The following is a 16811-nucleotide window of genomic DNA, read 5'->3' as shown; positions in this document are numbered from 1 at the left end:
TGAGGACTGAAATGCTTTAGTCTAATGGACGTCTTCGGGCTTAATATAGGGGTATCTGGCTGATAATTAATGGGCTGTGCTATAGAGGTAAGATTGGGTGATCTAATAGTCCCTTCTGGCCTTAAACTCTTTGAAACGAGACCTATTTCTTCCCCCCCAGGAGTATTTTGAAGAGCTACGTCTCTGTCTTTTGAAGATCAAAAGTTTGAAGTTCAAGGCAGACCTCAAAGATTTTGAGCCTTTGCTACAATGTCTGATTTAAATTGGAAGCTAATCAAACTGCTGTGGTTCCATCTCTCTCCAGAGATTCACTGTGGGAAGCAAATCACCCTGGGTTTCCCTTTTTTCTGCTCTCCTCTCTTACACTCTGGTTGGGATGAGCATCTGTGCACCTACCCTGTGTTGCCATCTGCTTCTGTTCCTCCACGAAGAGGAAGAGCCTTTGATCAGCAAGGAGAATATATGAAACCTTGATGAGTACATTGCCAAATAGCTCTGCTGGCATCATTCCCCCACCCTTCTCCTAGAGTGGAAGGGTTGGAGATTAGAAATAAGGGAATGTCTCACCCCGGTGAAGTCTGATACTCTTGCCATAGAAAACGACTATCGTGGAGAATTTGGCAGAGAACCATTGAGCTTGGTAGCTGTACCAGGACATCACTGCCCCATTTATTAGACTACCGGGACCAGAGGAAATATTAATGTGATGCTCAAGGTTTCTGTGAGGATCGCGCTGTATTTGTGGGGATGTAGAGGGGAGCGTCTCTCTCAACCAGCAGCTGTATGTATCTCTTGAGAGGAAGATGGTGCTGAGACACACTGTAATCTCTTTGAGCTGAGGCTGCTAGTGATTACTGGAAAATTCTTCATACTCTTAATGGCTGAAAGTTTACCGAATGCAGTAGCCTCCTAATTACACTCTACCTTAGACTACGGAGTACTATGGCCTAACCTACCAGAGCGATGCACCTCATTATAACACTGCTGAGCAATTGTTCTGTGTACAAATACAGAACAAAAAATATCTCCGTTCCCGCCCACAACGAGGTGACTGAAAGCTTTTCAGGTACTATTTTTTTGTGCTTGCCCCACAATCGGTGCTTATTCCATAATGAATTGAAATGGGAGATGAAGGAGAGAAAATAAAGCTTTCTTGCCATATACATTGTGTACTTTAGTTACACAACTTTTATGTCCCCAATAGCTCCCTGCAGTCAGGTTATTAACTTTAAATACTGAAGAAAAGATACTAGATAAGCATTTCCTTCCTCTTTTGATTTTTAAGAACTTACATTTCAGGCTTTATCACCTCGGCAGAAATAATGCAATAAGGAAACCAAAGTGTGTATCTGTCCCGGCTACAGGAGTAAGGACGGGATGTACTAACCCTGTGCCCTGCTCATCGTAAAGAAAGCGCCAACTCGTCCCAGCAACAGCAATACATTTATATATCATAGCAGTTTGACCAAAGGAGACAATGGTAAAAGAAAAGATCCTAAAGTGCTTATCTGGTACTAGAAAAGCACTGTGTTACTCCGTTCATGGGGTGTGAATGGACGAGCAGATGACATAGCTATCGTAGTCTAGTGCTTGTGAAGGAAAGGAGCCGATGTTGGTCACTGATGGAGGGTCATGCTATGGCTCCCATGCAGGAAGTGGCTGGCTGTTGTCCCAGTCCTGTGTTGACTCTGTAGGAGGAGAGAAAAATATCTGCATGAGGGACGTCTATTTGGATTGGTTTCTATAGTAGCGAGGGCTTGTCTACACTTGAAATGCACAGCAGCACAGTTGTAGCACTGCAGCTGCACTTCAGTGTATGTAGATGCTGCCGGTGCCAATGTGAGGGGTTCTCCCATTGGTGTAAGTAATCCACCTCCCTCAGAGCCAGTATCCAGAGCCTGTATTCATCCAGCTACGTGAAAAATCCACCCCCCTGGGCGACATAGTTAAGTCAACCTAACTTCTGTCAACCTAGTGCTGTCTACACCAGGTGTTAGGTTGACTTAACTATGTCGCCCAGGGGGGTGGATTTTTCACGTAGCTGGGTCCACCTAACTTTTTAATATGGGCCAGGTCTGAGATCCAATTTCTGCAGTGGAGAAGACCTTCAGGCCTGATAGGAGGGTAGCCTTGTGGTTAAGGCACAAGGCTGGGACTCCTGAACCCAGATTTTGTTTCTTGGCTCTGCTGCGGACTTCCTGTGTGACCTTGGGCAAGTCACTCAATCTCTCTGGGGCTCAGTTTCTCATCTGCAAACTGGGGATCATTTCTCCCACCCCTTGTTGATCTTGTCTGTTGAAAATGTAAGCGCTTCGGGTCAAGGACTGTTTCTTACTAAGGGTACATCTACACTACCGGGGGGAGTCGATTTAAGATACGCAAATTCAGCTACGTGAATAGCGTAGCTGAATTCGACGTATTGCAGCCGACTTACCCCGTTGTGAGGACGGCGGCAAAATTGACTTCTGCGGCTTTTTGTCGACGGCGCTTACTACCACCTCCGCTGGTGGAGTTAGAGCGCCGATTCGGGGATCGATTGTCGCGTCCCAACGGGACGCGATAAATCGATCCCCGAGAGGTCGATTTCTACCTGCCGATTCAGGCGGGTAGTATAGACCTAGCCTATGTGTCTGCACAGAACCTAGCACACTGGGGCCCCGATCTTGAGTGGGGCCTCTAGGTGCTACCCTAATACAAATAATAATTCTGGAGCAGAAAATATATGCAAGTGGGGGCGGGTGTAAGAAGAGACCTGTGTTCCAGCAAGTTTTAGCTTCCTTCAAAATCATATAAACTGCAGCTACAAAATATTCTATGGAAGAGAAAAACGCCAACTTGGAATAACTTTGCACGGAGGGGATAAAGTCATGCTATCATGTGCAGTAGTTATTCCTAGCTTTTAGGCTGCACTCTCGTGTGGACTTAAAGGTGGGAAATGCCCTATCCTCGCACCCCAATATTTGGGAATCAGTATCTTTCTTTTTAAATTGTGCTCAAACTAATTTTGGTAGGAAAGTTGGAGATTCCCAATTAGTTAATACCAGCTTCTTCTCACTCAAGAGTTGGAGCTGGAATAGCGTGCAGTATATATGATGGTAAATTGCCAAGAGGGCAGTTCCTTTGTGAAAGGGATTGGGGGGCGTAATAAAAACCCTGTGCTGCATGACTAAGACACAACTGTACCCGCACAAATGCCACCAGAGAGACTTGAACCAATGAGGGTCTGTCTGCATCAAGCAAAGTTCTTGCAAACTCCAGCAGCTATAAATAAGTGGGCGGAGGAGGAGGACAGGTGAATAATGAGCTGAGAGCTCCCTGTCAGGATAACTGACGGGGGGAGAGACTGATCTAAGGAGCATCAGACATGGGAGCTCACCCACCTCCACTGGAGGATCTTCGTCCCATGAGTCCTATGAACGTCGCTCCTTGGTGCCCTAGTACGGCAAAGAGATGCAGAGGTTGGCAAGGAGACATATAAAAGTTAAACGCAGCCTATTACAGGCAGGAAAAGTAGATGGGGACCCATACCGATAGCATGTCTACAGGGGACATGATAATTGGTCATTTCGGCCTCCTTTAGGCCTGGTTTACACATAGTTTTCGTACCAGTAAAACTATTTTTCTACCAAAATAGTTTCAGGCAGTAAAACCCACAGTTTGGCTGCAGTTTACTGATATAAGGCCTCTTTATACTGGCAGTATTGCATCCACACTAAGGGAGGGTTGTACAGCTTTAACTACATGGATTTCAAACAGATATTAGCTAAAGCAATACCCAGACAGGGTGTAGACAAGCCCTTACTCTGGTTTAGTCACCGATTCCCCTGTTATATTACTGTGAGCCACTGTCCATTCCCAAACGGCCATACTCTAGAAGTGTGAGGAGCCTTGTGTCTCTTCCTCTGCTTCTGGCCCGGAGCTACTCTGGAGCTGAGCGAGGAGGACAGTATTGTTCCTAAGAAGGACTTTGGTTCAAAAGTTTTTTGTGGTTTAAAGCTAGGAAGAAAAAAAAAAAGCTCGGACAAAGTTAGTCTGTCTGGATCGACCTGACCCCAGGAAAGCCCGGAACTAGGTGTTGAGTGTTGACCTGTCCAAATAAGAATCCTTTGATGGCAGGATGGAGGATTGAAGCTTTCTCCTGCCCCTCATTGTTTTGAAAGAGAGGTGTATTCTGAGGGTGTGAGTGTGAGACTGAGACCCAGGGCCACCCAACTCCTAATCCCACTGACTCCTCCAGTGGCCATGGACAAGTCACTTCACCGCCTGCCTTAGTTTCTGTAGCTGTAAAATAGGAATGGTATTTATCTGCCTTTGGGGGGTGGGGTAAGCAGCATGAGTATGTTTCAAGATGGTTTTTGTTCTTCTCTCTCCTTTCATACAGATTGGAGCACATCAGCATGTTACAGCAATCTCATTAGTAACATTTTTCCTCCCCTTAGCACCAGATCAAGGTACCACTTAGATTCCCATTAGGATTTGGTGGTGGAAAAAGCTCATTTATCATTTTTAGGGACACAGAGGCAGGTGACTCTAAGCAAAATTATTGTGTCTGCCTCTCTGGGCTGTGGGTAGGGGTGAACATATATTACTGGCTTTACAAACAGAAAGATGAGGGGGAAAGAATCACTCACTCTTATGCCCCGCTGGTGAAGTATGTGGCACCCCTTTTTAAAAACAAAGAGAGAAATGAAGGTTGGGTGTGAACACCTTTGTTCTTTTCCCCTGAACCTCTCCCAAGTGATCTGTGTAACGTCATATATGCATTTTGCTTATTACGCTGCCCACATTCTAGAGAGATGTACAAGGTCATGCGCTATAATTGCAATGGGATTCCCTCTTGGGTGGATATTTAATGTAGGAGAGGAAGAGGCGGCGGATTAATACTGTGTTGCCAGGTGCTCGGATCTAGTCTCATTCTTGTGCAGTGGAGACCAGCAGGGACTAGTTTTGCTGTGTAGGAAGCACTCTGAGCCAAGGGAGGGCTTGTTCCTCAGAGAGGCCATTTGGTCTAGTGGTTTGAGCAAGGGATTGGGAGAAGAGTGACCTAAGTGCTGCTCCTAGGTCTGCTACTAACTCACTCTGTAACCTTAGTCAAGTCACTTTGCCGCTCTGAGCCTCAGTTTCCCCATCTCTAAAATGGGGCTAATGTTGGTAACCTTTGGCTCCTCTGATAAGTGGTATTATTGTGAAAATATCAACCCTTTGATTATCAGGGTGCCACTGATAAATTCTGAATGAAATCTCTTCCGGCAGAACGATAGTGGTTGTCACAAAGGATCACAGAAGTGAGGGGAAAATAGAAGACCGTTAGGGCTGCAGTGTGAAAGCAGCTGACCTCCCCTTCACCAAAAGAAAAGCCCAGCAGTTCTCTTGTTGAACAAGGGAAAGTACTAGGTCCTTGCATTCAGTGACAATTTGCATTGGTCTGATGGACTAAGCAAGGGTGGACGCCTGTTTCAATTTCTGATAAGCACTGAACTTACCACTAGCCCGTTTTCCCATCAGGCCATAGAACTGCTGGAATTTCCCCCTTTTCACCAGCTGTGCAAAGCGCTGGAGGGAGCTGCTCTGCAAGCCCTCATCCTAGAAAGCAAAAGGGAGAGTCAAGGACAGAAGCTGAAATCCCATCCCCGCTGTTAGTAATGGCCAAAGAGCTGAGAGTCTGGGAGCGAAAACTTCCCTTCAAGCAGCAGCTTGGAGCATTGAGGGTGAAGTAGTTAAAGGACGCCAAACTGGTCATGCTACTGCGTTAGCTTCCTACACAGGCAGATACTGATATCTACAGAGATTTGATAGGACTTCAATAACACAGCTTGACATTAATTGCCATAGTGCTACTAAATGACTCCAGGAGATCCAATCCCTGTAGCTAGATAGTCCAGGCTATGAAATTTCCACTCAGAGCTCAGATCATTTTAACCACTTCTGAACATTAATGATAATACAACATGCAATGGCAACGAGTGATTTTCATCATGGCTCTTGTAAATCATCTGGAGGCAAAGCAGCAGCCTTGCTGTATATACTTTGCAAATGACGAGGTAAAACAAACCCCAGTGCGTGTGGGCCCAGTTCTCCATTGCAGTAGAGAATCGGGCTCAGTGTGTGCACTGGGGGGACGAGTGTGTTTCAGTGTTTGGTTTCAAACAAACTCACAATTCCACTTTTTCTTTTGTTCCTTATTACTGAGATCTAGCCTATAAGTGATTTCTGCCCTTTATAATGTAAAGATTCTCAGATGCGTTAATATATGTCATGAATGTGAGGGGTTTTTTTAACTCTAACCTCATGTCCTGGAAGGCTGGAACTCTTATCAAGGGTAGGAGTTAGTTCCTGTTTAATATACCGTGCTGTTAGTAAAAAGAATATTTCAAATTAAAAAATCACAGAATTTTTGAAGATCCTTGAGCCTTCCTGCTTCAGGGCATGAGCCAAGCTCTAATGGTTGGGAGTCAGAAGGAAAATTTTCTGATGGACAGGTTATCCCATAACTACCTGCTGTAGGTTCTTGCATTTTCCTCTGAAGTAGCTGATACTGGCCACTGTCAGGGACAGGACAGCAAATTTACCTGATCCAATCTGGCACTTCCTATGTATCATTAAGACATTAAAGGGTTCCACCTTTTGCTTTCAGCAATTTCCCAGTCAACTTTGCTTATAGCTTACAAATCATAAGAGGAGTTTTCAGACTACCAGGCCTGCCAACTCACCATGAGATCTGAAACGCCGAGCCATACTGGGACGATAGTGTGGTCCAGTGGCAAGGTCATTAGACTGAGAGTCAGGATTCCTGTATTCTGTTCTCAGCTCTGCCACTGACTTGCTATATGACCTGGGGCACATCATGGCCTCGCTCTGTGACTCAGTTTCCCCACATGTAAAGTAGGGATGAATATCATTACCTTCTTCTGTAAAGTGCTTTGAGAACTACAAATGAAAAGCACTGCCTACAAGCTAAGTATAGTTGTTATTTTTCCCCTTCATTGCCAGTAGAAAAGTTTACAATACTCAGAGCAAGCTTGCATGACAATTTAGTTGCTGATACATGGGGCAGAATATATTTTAGCTTCCTGTCCCTTAGCTGCATTGGCTAACGCTTACTAGTGATAGAGAACTGAGCAGACAGGATTTGAAGAAGGTGCTATATTTAACGTAGCCCCTTTTCTGTATGCAACTGCACTTCAAAGCAGATACGCTGTCTAGAAACGTACCGTATGTAGTAACCCTTCAAAGTACCTTATTTCTAATGTACCCATTGCTGTGGTGTCTAGCACCAATGGGATTACTGATGGATGTTTTTCACTTCTTAGAAACCATTCCTTTAAAAATATGTTACACACGTTTCCTTTTTAACCAGAGACACTTGAGGCGAAGTCACTTTACCTGTCTAGGTCTCAGTTTTCCGATTTGTAAAGTGGAGATAATAAATACCTCCCTACCTACCACACCTTCCTGGGGTGTTGTGAGTATTGTTGTTTGGAAAGGACTTTGAAGAGGTCAAGTCCTACATCAGTTCAAAGCATCACTACTAGCTCTTAGTGGTCCTCCTTTGCAGGAGACTATAAAGTTAAATCAGACTGCTAAGATACTGAGAGAATAAATTCCCCAAGCCATAAATGGCTTCAAAACACCCTCCCAGCCTTCAAAAATCCACAAAGAAAGGAAGAATAAGCCATTTACCTTCAGAGACGGGGCTGTCCAAGGGTCTTTCTCCAAACTGGGCACATCTTCAAAACAGAAAATCTGTGAACAAAGAAAAATCAGCAGGAAAAAAACTCTAAAGCTTTCCATAGCTCTTGACAAAGATCCTCGTCTAAACCTCTAAAGATCCTCTCTAAACTGGCAAATGTTTAAATAGTTGGGTTTTAAAGAACTCAGTGAGAAGGTTGGGGCTCTTTCACGTTCTGCTGAGGGAGTTTAGAAGTGAGATCTTGGGTTTTTTCCTCCCTCTTTTTTGTTTATTTCTGTCTTATAGCTGCACTGTAAGAGACAGAGGTATGCACATCAGTTTCATAAGACATCAATTCCCTAATTCAGTGCCTGTTTCTTTCTATTCTTCCTCTGTCTTGTCAAAGTCCTAGATTCGCCTTTTACCTGTCTGCAAATCTGAGCTCTGCTGCCTCTATTTATCCAGATTTCTCAAAGGAATGTACCTTCCCCAGTCCAATCAATGAGCAGCTACTCTTATGACCTAAAGAAGTACCCAGTGATTCTAGGGTAATCTCTGAGGAGGAGGGCTTTGTACAGGAGAGGGAGGGATGCTCTGTGCTCCACTGTACTCCTGTCATTTATTCCCTCTCTCCATCACTCAAACCTCAAGGCAGGTTGACTGTGCTGCATGGCAAAGCCATATCCTTATGCCTTTGTAAAGGCTTCTGACCTCTCTCTCTCTCTTTCTCACACACACACACACTCTCTCTCTCTCTCTCCCCGATGGGTGCTCTCCTTTTCCCTGATATTTGCAGCATTCCTTTTGCACACAAAAACACACACTTATTCCAGTGGGTGCTCTGCTCAGGGGGGATGGCAGATCCTCTGATCCTGAGGAAGTCAGGAGTTTAGGGCTTCATCTTCCACTGCCAAGTGTCATTTTATCCCTCTTCCTGCCATCCATTTCATGCTCATCAGAAGGGACAGCTCCCTCCTTTGAGCCGGGAAATGATATGTTGGGTCTCACTGCTCTGAAATCACAAGACACAACCAGCCACAGTGTTAAGAGAGTCAATTTGACTCTCAAAGAAGCATCCAATTAAGCCTGTCAAACATTGTTTCCAGACGGTGATTTCCTCCCCCTCTCATAACACACAGGGCTGCCAAGAGCAAGTTCGGGCCCCCCAACAAGGGCGGACCGGCTAAACAGGGCCAACGAGGGGGGGGAAGCCGGGCCCCGGTAATTTGTACCGGCTTCCCCCCCGTCTCGTCGGCCCTGAACACAGTATTGATCTTCCAGCTATACCACCTCTAAAACCAGAACCCAACAAGGTTTTTCAAAGCTGCTCACAGATACAGGGGTAACCAAGCAGACAGGAGCTGATTGCTAAAGGGCTCCAAAAGGAATACTCATCCACCCCATATACAGCATTACATATCTGGCCTGGCAAATGTGTGTATGCTGGGGGAAAGGATTCACCTTTCACTGAAGCATCAGGCACTGGCCACTGCTGAAGGCAGGGAACTGGACGAGGTGGACCTCTTTTCATCCTGTATTTCCGATCAGTTTATTTAACTGTGCATGTTCCCTCTACGACATCAACAGTACCTTTTCACCCACTGAATAGCTTCTACAATTCATCTGAGTCTGACTCAGCTTGTACATTCTGTGCACCCACTCGGAGAGCTTCTTGTCATAGTTAAACCCTAGAACAGACAGTTACTAATGGAACAAGGACTTCATAAAAACGTCTCCATCTTACTCTAGTTTTCAGGAATCTCATCACAGTCCTTCTGCCTTGCTAGCTGTATACTCCCACTGCTGCTTTGTTTATAGACACTGCCCCTAAATACCTTGCCAGCAGAAGCTAGACCTTTACCCAGCATTCTCCTTGAGTGACTTCTTACACTGTGTAGGAGGGATTTTTTTAAACCCTCATTTGAAATAATGACACTTTGAAATGAAGTTTCGATTAGGAAAAATTAGATGGATATTCAATGAAAATTTCTTCTTCCTCACAACTTCACTTGGTGACCTGTTGTATAAAACACTCTAGCAGAGCTCCTCTATTGCAGAAAAGAGCCTGTCTAGTTGGGGATCTGAAAGCCAGGACTCCTGGGTTCGATTCACCGCTTTGCTGTGTAACCTTAGACAATTAATGGTGCCTCAGTTTGCCCATCTGAAAAACAGGCTTAATTAATGACTGCTTACAAAGATCTTTGAGATTCTCAGGACTTGTCTACATGAGCAAGTTTTACCAATATAAGCTAAGGGGCAAATTTAAAGCAGTGTAGTTATACCAGTGGTGCTCCCTGCATCTATATTCTGGTCTAAGGGGGCCTTTTTTCAGTTTAGCTCATGTCACTTGGAAAGCAGTTTAAGCGTAACCAAAAAAAGTCCCTGTAATAAGAATGTGCATATGGGGAGTTATATTGGCTTAACTATACCAATATTATTATACCAGTATTACTGGTAAAACTTTCCCATGTAGACAAGCCCTCAGATGAAAGATGCTAGAAAAGTTCAAAGTATTATTAATATTGAAATTGCAGCCTCTAGCATGTATTAGCTATTAAAGGCAACACAGATTCCGCCCGGCATTAGATATTTAATCTCACAGGCAGAGGGACATGTTAAAACTCACATGAAGAGTGTGAAAAAATGGGGATAATTTACCTTTTAGAAAGGAGATGAATAAGAGGGGACCTGATAAAATTATGTAAAATAATGAATGGTCTAGAGAAGGTAGACTGGAACTTCTGTTCTCTTTGTCTCATAACAGGAGAATAGAGGACATTTGATTAAATTAAAAGGTGGCAAATTCAAAACTGATCAAAGGAAATGCTTTTTTATACTGTTTGGGGCAGCAATGGGGATGGACTTGGGGGCAAAGAGGGCTTTAGGCCATGTTTGTGCTCCCTGTATTCTGGAGCCATGCAGGGCCCTGTTCGGCCCCCCGGGTATGTCAGAGCAGCCTTGCTTCCCTGCTTCCCATGGCCTCCATTGGCCCAGGGAAACAGAGGATAGTCACAGCATGCAGTATTCCAGCCACACCCCAATATGTTCCCAACCCCAGAGGCTGGGAGCAGGGTGGATTTAGAAACTTTACAGTAAGTTTATCTTGGTCAGAGAACCCCCTGTAGAGGGGGCATTCTCAAGGAGCAACTTCCACCCACTTTAAGGCCACTTTTTGCCAGAGTGTAACTAAGAATCATACCCAGGATTTTTAAAGCAAATCTCAAACTGGCAAATGCCAATTATTTTGCCTCTTTGAACTTGGACATGCTTGAATGAATTTCCCCCCTGAATTTAGTAAAAAATGGAAGGAAATAAATATTGTTCCTGTACAGAGAGCATTCTGGCTGCGCTTCTGCCCAGGGTAAGTTTTCACAGCTGAAAACTTTGAAAAAAGAGATTTCTAATAGCCATGAGGTCAGGCCGCTAACTCCAGCATTGCACAGAAAGCAGCTTCATATAATTACCTCCCTGTCTGTGCCTCTGAGATCCAGTCTCTGTCTATGATCAGACTAGCCTGAGCCTAGTTTATTCATGCCAGGTTCTATCAGGTCTACAGGGGCTTGGAGCGGAGGAGAGAGCCTGGCTTTGATTCTGTTCCCTGACATAGGATGTTGTGCTTTTAGTTCTGACTTTATTCTTCATCCTCGTAGAGTGCTCCGTAATGAACCATCGTGCCTCAATGAGTCAGTGCTGCTGGGACCCGGTGCAGATGGGGATTTGTGAAGTAGGGCTGCTAAACTCTGCATAGGTCACTGGAATCAAGACACCCTGCTGCTGCACAGTGTAACCATCCTTTGTATTTCTCTAGTAGCTTGAATTAAACCTCACAGGTATGTAGGTTAAATATTATTAACCCCCATTTTGCAGATGGGGAAACTGAGGCACAGAGCAGTGAAGTGAATTGCCCAAGTTCACGTAGCAACCCAGTGGCAGAGCAAAATTGACATCGGAAGTCTTGGCTTCGAGTCCTGTGCTGTAACCTCTAGAGAAAAAGATGATGATTGATGATTATTATTGCAGTAGCATAAATTGCAAAGGATTCTGGTATATGAATGCAAAGATGTTTGTGGAAAATCAGAGTACTAGTAGTTTGGGAATCTCAAAGGAAAAAATGTTGGGGACCCCCACATTGGGCCTAATTCCCCAGAAGGAGAAAGAAATCTGGGCATCCTACAGGCCAGGGATGGGAGTTAATCCCATCAGGAATCTTAGGGGAGTCATCTATATTTTCCCCTAGCATGGCTATATAGGCTTAACAGATCAGCATGTAACATACATTCCCCAGCCACAGTTTCTGGTTCCCTTAGCGGCAGGGGCAATCCCACTATTAGAGGGTAGCGTGTGACTCTATTCCCAGTCATTCTGATGCAATGAATACTTTTGTGGCGGTAGTCCAGACTCTGATCTTAATGACCCTGGTGCAAATCCAAAAGTAACCCCGCTTACTCAGATATCACACTGGTGTAATGAGATAAGAATCTAGCCTGATGTGTCTAGGCAGATTAAATAGACAGATGCTTATTTGTGGAGATAAATGATGATTGTGTGTGCAGAGAGAGATTGGGGTGTGTATGGTGAAAATAGGTTAGATTAGATTAGATAATACAAAATCAAGGTTATGAATTTAAACACTAAATAAATTAGGAAATGAAAAGTTAAGGTCCTCCTAGAAAAAGGAACCTTCCCAGAACAGAGGAGGAAAGATTTTAAAGAGGGCTTTTTTGGGGAGAGATGAAGGGATCCCTTTTTAAAAGTTCTCCTTTACCATGATGCCTACAAAAAAATGAACAACCATAAGGCAGCTAGTGTGCTGTGACTGCTGCCCATCATGGTGATAAGTATGGAGTCTTTCTTTCTTTCTTTCTTCTCCCACATCTGTCTGTCTGTCTCCACCAGTTGTCTTTTCTCTTATACTTACGTTGTAACCTCTTTGGGACAGGGACCATGTTTTTGTTCTGTGCTTGCACAGCTCCTAGCCCAATGGGTGTCCTGGTCAGGGGCAGCTCCAGGCACCAGTGCACAAAGCGCGTGCCTGGGCAGCAAGCCGCGGGAGGTGCCGGTTGCCGTGAGGGCAGCAGTCAGGCTGCCTTTGGCGGCATGCCTGCAGGAGGTCCACCGGTCCCGCGGTTTCAGCAGCAATTCAGCAGCGGGTACGCTGAAGGCGCGGGACTGGCGGACCTCCCACAGGCATGCCGCTGAATCCATGTTACCAGCGGACCTCCCACAGGCGCGCCGCCAATAGCCGCCTGACTGCCGTGCTTGGGGCAGCAAAATACATAGAGCCGCCGCTGGTCCAGGTTCAGCACTGGAAGACCGAGGCACTACCGAAATACAAATAATAAAAAGAAGATATTTCTGGAATCTTTCCCAAGTCTGTATCTGTGTTTAAACTACAAACTTCTGTAGACACAATTTATGTCGGCCTAAAGCCGCTGCAGTTCGTATATCGCATGTGTGCATGCATACTCGGTTCCTTGCATTGTTGCTGTATGTACTCACCAGGAGCGCTTGTGTCATTGCACAGTGCGGTGCACCATAGATTGGTATCCCAGAGTGCAACCCGCCACCATCCGGCACGCTGTCTTTTGGGAAGTTTTGGCAATGACTCACGCAGGATTAACAGAGAGCAAAGGGTCAACTGCCCAGTGTGCAACTGTCTCCATCCCATAACGTCATCATCTGTATCCCATAATTTTTGCACCTTTAAAAAAAAATCCCACGAACACGCGTGGCCCTCCTCGCTGTCCGCCATCTCTGACAGAAGCATGGAGCCTGCACAGCTCTGCACTATTGACATAAGCATCGCAAGGACAGGACACATGATCCTCCGGTATTTGCAAAGCCGTAAGAAGAAACGAATCAGCGGGAACGTGATGATTTCTTGGAGTATGCAGTGTTGTTGAAGCCATGTTGGTCCCAGGATATTAGAGCAACAAGGGGGTGAGGTAATATCTTTTATTGGACCAACTTCTGTTGGTGAGAGAGAGAGAAGCTTTTGAGCTTACACAGAGCTCTTCTTCAGGTCCGATTGCTGTGGGACATCGCAAGAACCAATTCAAGGGGTATGCGGAGCAGCTGCAGGTGGTGGAGTGCTACTTCAGGCCCAAGAAACGAGCACTGACAGGTAGGAGTGCATTGTAATGGAGGCTTTGGAGGACAAGCAGTGGCTGCAGATCTTTCAGATGTGCAAGGCTCCATTTCTAGATCTGTGGGCCAAGCTTGTCCCAGCCCACCAGTGCAAGGACACCAAAATGAAACCTGCATCGACAGCGGAGAAGTGAGTGGTAATCACACTGTGGAAACTTGCAACGCCAGATTGCAACTGGTCAGTGGGAAATCATTTTGGGGTTGGAAACCCTATTGCAGAGGCCAGTGTCACACAAGCGTGCAGGGCCATTGATTGTCTCTTGCTGTGCAGGAGTGTGACTCTCGGCAATGTGCAGGACATAGTGGATGGATTTGCAGCAGTGGGGTTCCTGAACTGCAGTGGGGTGGTAGATGGCACACACATTCCTGTTCTGGCACCAGACTACCTTGCTACAGAGCACATCAACAGAAAGGGCTACGTTTCTGCGGCTATGCAAGCATTGATGGATCACTGGGGACACTTCACCATCATCAGTGTTGGCTGGTCAGGGAAGGTGCATGACCCTCAGATCTATAAGAAAACAGGACTGTACACAGAAAGCTATGAGCAGGGAATTTCTTTCCCGACCGGCAGATTACCAGCAGCGATATTAAAATGCCAATAGTGATCCTAGGGGACCCTTTGCTCCCCTGGTTCATGAAGCTGTACATCAGATACCTTGGCAGCACCCAGGAAAGATTCAGCTACCGGCCCAGCAGGTGCAGAATGACAATTGAATGCGAGGATATAGGGGTAGTTCAGTTACTTGGGAATGGACTGGCCATTTAAGTAGCCTGAGATTTAGAGGGGGATGGAATGGCCTGGGCAAGCAGCGTTTCCTGAGCCCAGAAGATACGTCTACACTGCAGTTGGAGGTATGATTACAGCTTAGGTAGGCAGTCTCGCGTTAGCTTTAATCTAGCTAGCGCAGCTAAAAACAGCAGAGAAGATGCAGCAGCGTGGTCCTGATGCGAGTGGGGCATGGATCAATGGGGTGGTAATGAGATGGCAGGTGCTGCTGGAAGCAGTGATCATGAAATCCCGCAGGACAGCTGGGTGCTTCAGCCTTGTCATGCAAATCCAGCCCCGCTTGCTCTCCGGGGGAGCAGGCCAGAGACAATGGAGACACTTGACTCTTGAGGGAAGGTTAATGAGGAGGCCGGGGGAGCATATGTGGGGAACGCAAGGGACAAAACACTGTGTAGCAACTATGCTCCGTGCCAGATGGCTGCTCAGCTCGATGCGGGCGAGTAAACAGGCGGGGAAGCACCATTCCCTTTGTAGCTTCCAACTGGCACTTTCATCATCATCATAACCACAACAATAACTGTGTTTGTCATGATAAGGCCCCTGGGCTGTTTAGGGAATGACGGTGGGGTTTGCAAGGGCAGCAGACAGAGAGAGCAGCCCTTCCGGCTGACAACCATAGCACTGGGCACATGGGGGTTAAGGGCGGATCTGCAGCAAGCCAGGTAAGGGCCTGATTCTGCGATGTGCTGCACCCCACTCTCCCACTGAAGCCAGTGGCGATGGAGGAGCGCTGAGCACCTTGAAGGGCTGGGTCCTAAGGTCAGAAACGAAGTGTCGGTGCCGTCATGAACTGGAGAGAATGGACCATGTCTAAGGTTGTTCTCGTCTTTCTTTCTTTCCCCAGTATCATTTGAAATACCGCTATCGCCTCAGGCCTCCTGGTTCAAATCTATTCTGGACCCCCTATACTAGTTGCACATTCAGAGTTTGCTTCTCACCAGAAGTGGGGCAGTTTGGTACACAGGTGTCGACTTTCCAATGTGCCAGGGGGTGCTTGATCCCTGCCTAGGGTGACCAGATGTCCTGATTTATAGGTACAGTCCCGATTTTTGGGTCTTTTTCTTATATAGGCTCCTATTACCCCCCACCCCCGTCCCGATTTTTCACATTTGCTGTCTGGTCACCCTATCCCTGCCTCTGCCCCAGGCCCCACTCCCTCCCCACTTCTTTCTGCCCCACACCGCCTTTTCTCGCCATCGCGCCACACCTACCCTGCCTCTTCTCGCCCTGCTCCATCCCCTCCTGAGCACACCGCTCCCTCGCTCCTCCCCTCCCCCCCCCAGCGCCTCCTGCACACTGTGAAATAGCTGATGGCAGTAGGCGGGAGGCGCGGGGCGGCACTGATCAGCAGGGCCTGCCAGTGGGTGGGAGGCACTGAGGGGGAGGGGGGAAGCTGATGGGGAGGCTCCTGGTGGGTGCTCAGCCCCCACCATTTTTTCCCCGTGGGTGCTCCAGCCCCAGAGCACCCACAGAGTTGGAGCCTCTGGATTGGTATATTTTGCACAGCAAAATACAACTGGCGGGGGGGGGGGGAGTTTGATAGAGGTCTATAAAATCATGACTGGTGTGGAGAAAGTAAAAAAGGAAGTATTATTTACTCCTCATAACACAAAAACTAGAGCTCACCCAATAAAATTAATAGGCAGCAGGTTTGAAACAAATATAAGGGAGTATTTCTTCACACAACACACAGTCAACCTGTGAAACTCCTTGCCAGGGGATGTTGTGAAGCCCAAGACTATAACAGGGTTCAAAAAAGAACTAGATACATTCACAGAGGATAAGTCCATCAATGGCTATTAGCCAGGATGGGCAGGGATGCAAAACCAAACTCTGAAATGTCCCTAGCCTCTGTTTGCCAGAAACTGGGAAGGGGCGAGGGGATGGATCACTTGATGATTTCCTGTTCTGTTCATTCCTTCTGAAGCACCTGGCATTGGCCACAGTTGGAAGACAGGACACTGGGCTAGATGGACCGTTGGTCTCACCCAGTCTGGCCGTTCTTATGTTCCTTTTTTTTTCAACGACACACTCCTCAGCAGGCGGAGTCCCAGGAATCCAGCCCTTGGCTACTGCTGCTGCTGGTTCTGTTCTCCCACTGAGCCCTGAAATCCTTGCTGGCTTTTCTTTTTGGATGTCATCGTGGGGGGCAGGATGTGGTAGCGATGCATCCGCACGTGAGGCTCTGCGAGGTGGCTAATATTC

At 46.5% G+C, this 16811-nt stretch overlaps 1 protein-coding gene across 2 annotated transcripts; it reads right to left on the bottom strand.

Moving 5' to 3' along the window:
* Nucleotides 1-1233: 1233 nt before the first annotated feature.
* LOC117869282 (tachykinin-4-like) lies at nt 1234-9465 on the bottom strand. Of its 2 annotated transcripts, XM_034755992.1 has the most exons (5): nt 9414-9465; nt 7681-7743; nt 5484-5583; nt 3381-3434; nt 1234-1688 (listed from the first exon to the last, which is right to left on the bottom strand). In XM_034755992.1, exons 1-5 carry the CDS (start codon nt 9432-9434, stop codon nt 1636-1638), a joined length of 291 nt encoding a protein of 96 aa, XP_034611883.1. In that variant the 5' UTR covers nt 9435-9465; the 3' UTR covers nt 1234-1635. The 2 variants fall into 2 exon arrangements, with proteins under 2 accessions (XP_034611883.1, XP_034611882.1); XM_034755991.1 differs by lacking the exon at nt 9414-9465 and having other exon boundaries at nt 7681-8110.
* Nucleotides 9466-16811: the final 7346 nt, after the last annotated feature.

Source organism: Trachemys scripta, chromosome 23, assembly GCF_013100865.1.
Source record: "Trachemys scripta elegans isolate TJP31775 chromosome 23, CAS_Tse_1.0, whole genome shotgun sequence".
NCBI lineage: Eukaryota > Metazoa > Chordata > Testudines > Emydidae > Trachemys > Trachemys scripta.
This window is presented reverse-complemented; position numbering and strand designations above follow the sequence as displayed.